The 3,309-nt window shown below is 42.9% G+C and overlaps 1 protein-coding gene across 1 annotated transcript in view; it reads left to right on the top strand.

The window, feature by feature from the left end:
• Positions 1 to 3,309, top strand: part of ATG4A (autophagy related 4A cysteine peptidase) — a 58,539-nt gene that overhangs the window by 48,613 nt on the left and 6,617 nt on the right. The window contains exon 10 of the mRNA XM_015591658.2: positions 1 to 65. Within this exon, the coding sequence (XP_015447144.1) occupies positions 1 to 65 (65 nt within the window). The remainder of the gene's footprint in view (positions 66 to 3,309) is intronic.

The following is a 3,309-nucleotide window of genomic DNA, read 5'->3' as shown; positions in this document are numbered from 1 at the left end:
GCCACAGTCTTTAGGGGCATTAGGAGGAAAACCAAATAACGCCTATTATTTCATAGGATTCTTAGGTAAGAAAAGAGGAATCACAAGTAAGTCATCGTGGGTTAAGGGAGGGTGGGCAGAGGTTTGCATGGGAGACCAGGCAATTCCAGTTATGGGGCCCTTGTCCAGCTGGGAGATGCTGTGGCCTCTGGTCGGCTCCTTCTGTCTCCGGTCTGATATCTGGAGAGCAACACTTCTGTGCTCCTGATGGAGAGCAGATCCTCCTTCAGTGCCTCTACTTCCTTCGCTCTTGATAAGATGGCTCCATGCTGCTTTCCCACTAGATTACTCCAAAGTCACAGCATTGCTTTAGCCATCTCCCTCCTTCCTGTGGGGCCAGGGTGTCACTCCCCTGGCCTTGTTGATCCCTGTCTTACTGGGGCTTAGGCATTTAGACTAGGAGCCATTCTCTGGCTTCCCAGGTTCATGCATCTGGCTCATTGTTCAGAGCCATGACTGGGTGGGAATTAGAGGAGGCAGAGACAGAGGTATCCCTTTTCTGATAATGGGGGCTAAGCCTTAAACCCACTAACCTCCTAATATGGATCCTAATAAGCAGCCTGGCATTCCCTGCCTAGGTTGATGCCTCTGGAAACCCAGACACCTTATTCATTCGCTATGACCAGAGACATTTAAGGCCCTTGGCACACAGAGTGAGCTAGTCCAGTGCTTCTTAAACTTTAATAAGCGCATGAATCACCTTGAGAGCTTATTACAATGCAGGTGTGGCAGGTCTGAGGTTGGCCCTGAGATTCTGCATTTCTAACTAGGTAGTGCTGATGTTATTGGTACACACACCATGCTTTGAGTATCAAGGACCTAGACACACCTGGTTTGTGCAGAGGTACACGGAGAAGGGAGTGACATGACTCGGGGGATTTGGTAGAAGGCACCTCTCACAGGAGTGGAGTGGTCTCAAATTTGGCCTTGAAGAAGATTGTAAGGGACACCCTTAGATAGGCAAGGAAGAGCCAGAGCAAGTGTGGGGAATGGCATGAGAGATGTGCAGAGGACACAGTGAAATGGGCTTGGTCAACCTCCCACCGTCTCCTCCTTGGAGATTCAAGATGAGGTGGAATGGAGACAGACATACCTAGTCTTGTATGCCAGTCTCCCACTTGCTAGCTGTGTGACCGCTTGAAAAGAGTATCACCTCTATTTTGGTCTCAGGTTCCTCTTATGGAAAATAGGGTTAACACCTCACTCACTGTGTGGTCACCTCACAGTAGAGCACTTAGCAAAGAGCCAGGCATATAGTACCCATTGAGGAAAAGGTGACTCCACCCTGCCTGACCTCAACCCCTCTTTTCCTTTTCTGTCTCTTCCTCTCATGAAGGCGGAGGTTTCTAACACAATTTGCCTCGGCTCTCTAATGCTGCCATCTATTGGTTGAGTCTATGAACTACAGCTTGATGGAACATTTGGAGGCTTTTATATTTTTAGGTACAAAACCCCAGTATTTGGAGTTACATAAATTTTGATATCCTGTGTTTCGAAGCTTTCGGGTTCCTGTCAAAGAAAATGTTGCAAAAATCTATTTACTATTATTTGTGCTTGAGGACAAGGTTGAAACTGACTGGGAAATAATTTTGGAGGGTGAATATGCAGGTTCATGTGATTCCTGGGCTCAATGGCCTCCTTTATCCCAAGTTACTCAGACAGAATTTGCCAAGTTAGTGTAGCCCTTCTGTTTCCTGAGGCCGCTGGATCGGGTTGACTTTGCGGAGTTTAACTGCTCATAAAAAAGGGGTGGGCGATCTTTAGTTCCTGAGATAGAAGTTTACATGGTGCCCATTAACTTTCAAAAATCCTTTGTTTAACCTTCACTTGAGGCTCCAAAGTCTCCTTTACACTCCTTTTCTGACTCTCCACCTTACTGTATTAGGTTGGGGGTTCTGGATTGGTAGAATGTCTGAAGGGAGGGAACCGATGAGAACTGCCATTTTCTGAACAGCTGTTTTCTGCCAGGGATGCTGAAAAGTGTTCTTTCTCTGTAGGTAGGTAGTTAGGTAGGTAGGTAGGTAGATAGATAGAGATAATTGTGTAGAGATGTATAGATCTAGATATAGATATACAGTTATATATAGATGTATAGATATAGTTATATAGAGATGTATAGTTATATAGACATTTATAGTTATAGACATATAGATAGTTAAATATACATATATAGTTATATAGAGATATATAGATAGTTATATAGAGTTGTATAGATATATGTGATTATATATAGATGTATAGATATATATAGTTATAAAGATATACCTATATAGCTATATATAGATATATAGATAGATAATTATATATAAATGTATATAGATATAGTTTTATATAGATGTACAGATATGGATAGATGGATATAGTTAGCATAACACGTAGAGATTATTTCCATTTATGCCTAGTGCAACTACAATTTAGAGGGGTTATTTCCTCAAGGTCACCCAGCTAGAAAGTAGCGAAGCCAGGATTCAATCCCAGTTTGGCCATCCCTATCTACTATACCACATTGCTCCCCTACTGTCCTCTTGTCTGGTGAGAAGCTGGGAGAAGAGTTTAGTATGGGAGACTATGACCAGGGTGAAACTCTGGCTGTCAGATTTTTTCTGCATTTAGAGGAGATGTTTGTTTGTCCCCTGTGTTTTAGTAGACGTTGCCACCTGGAAATCTGTAGTATGAGTTCTGTGTCTGCAGATGGTTGACCCCCCTGCCTCTTATCCTTGGACCTCATTAGAGACCTTGGTTTAGTCCCCACATCATTTCTAGGACTTTTTAGATCTTCTACTCTATTTCTTTTAAGTACTCTCAAAAGTAGTGTAGCCTGCAAAGCTCCACTACACACACCCACACACACGCACATGCACACGCACACGCACACGCGCGCACACACACACGCGTGTGCTTGAAAGGGCTAGAGGCAGAGGATGCTGCTATTATTCCTAGCATCTTAACTTCAAACACTCTGGCAGAATGCTCAGTTCTAATCCTACTTTAGATATTCGTTTTCTTGCGTACAACCTTCCTTCTCCTTTTACCTTTCATGATCTCAGGTGGGCTTCCTTCTAAACATTCTGGTTATTGCTCTTCATTGTGACTTGAGGCTTTTTTGATATAACTGATCTCACCCACCTGTGGAAATATGTACCTTGACTTACCTAAATTGAGTCATACAGCAAGCAGCACTGATTTTCATATACTCTTTTTTTTTTATAGTAGAAAAGAAAAGTTTTATTAAAAAGAAAAGTACACTTCCAGAAGTAGAAGCGGGCCTGA

The sequence above is a fragment of the Pteropus alecto genome, unplaced genomic scaffold (assembly GCF_000325575.1).
Source record: "Pteropus alecto unplaced genomic scaffold, ASM32557v1 scaffold246, whole genome shotgun sequence".
Classification (NCBI taxonomy): Eukaryota; Metazoa; Chordata; class Mammalia; order Chiroptera; family Pteropodidae; genus Pteropus; species Pteropus alecto.
Note: the sequence above shows the minus strand (reverse complement) of the source record. Positions and strands in the feature narration are given on the sequence as shown.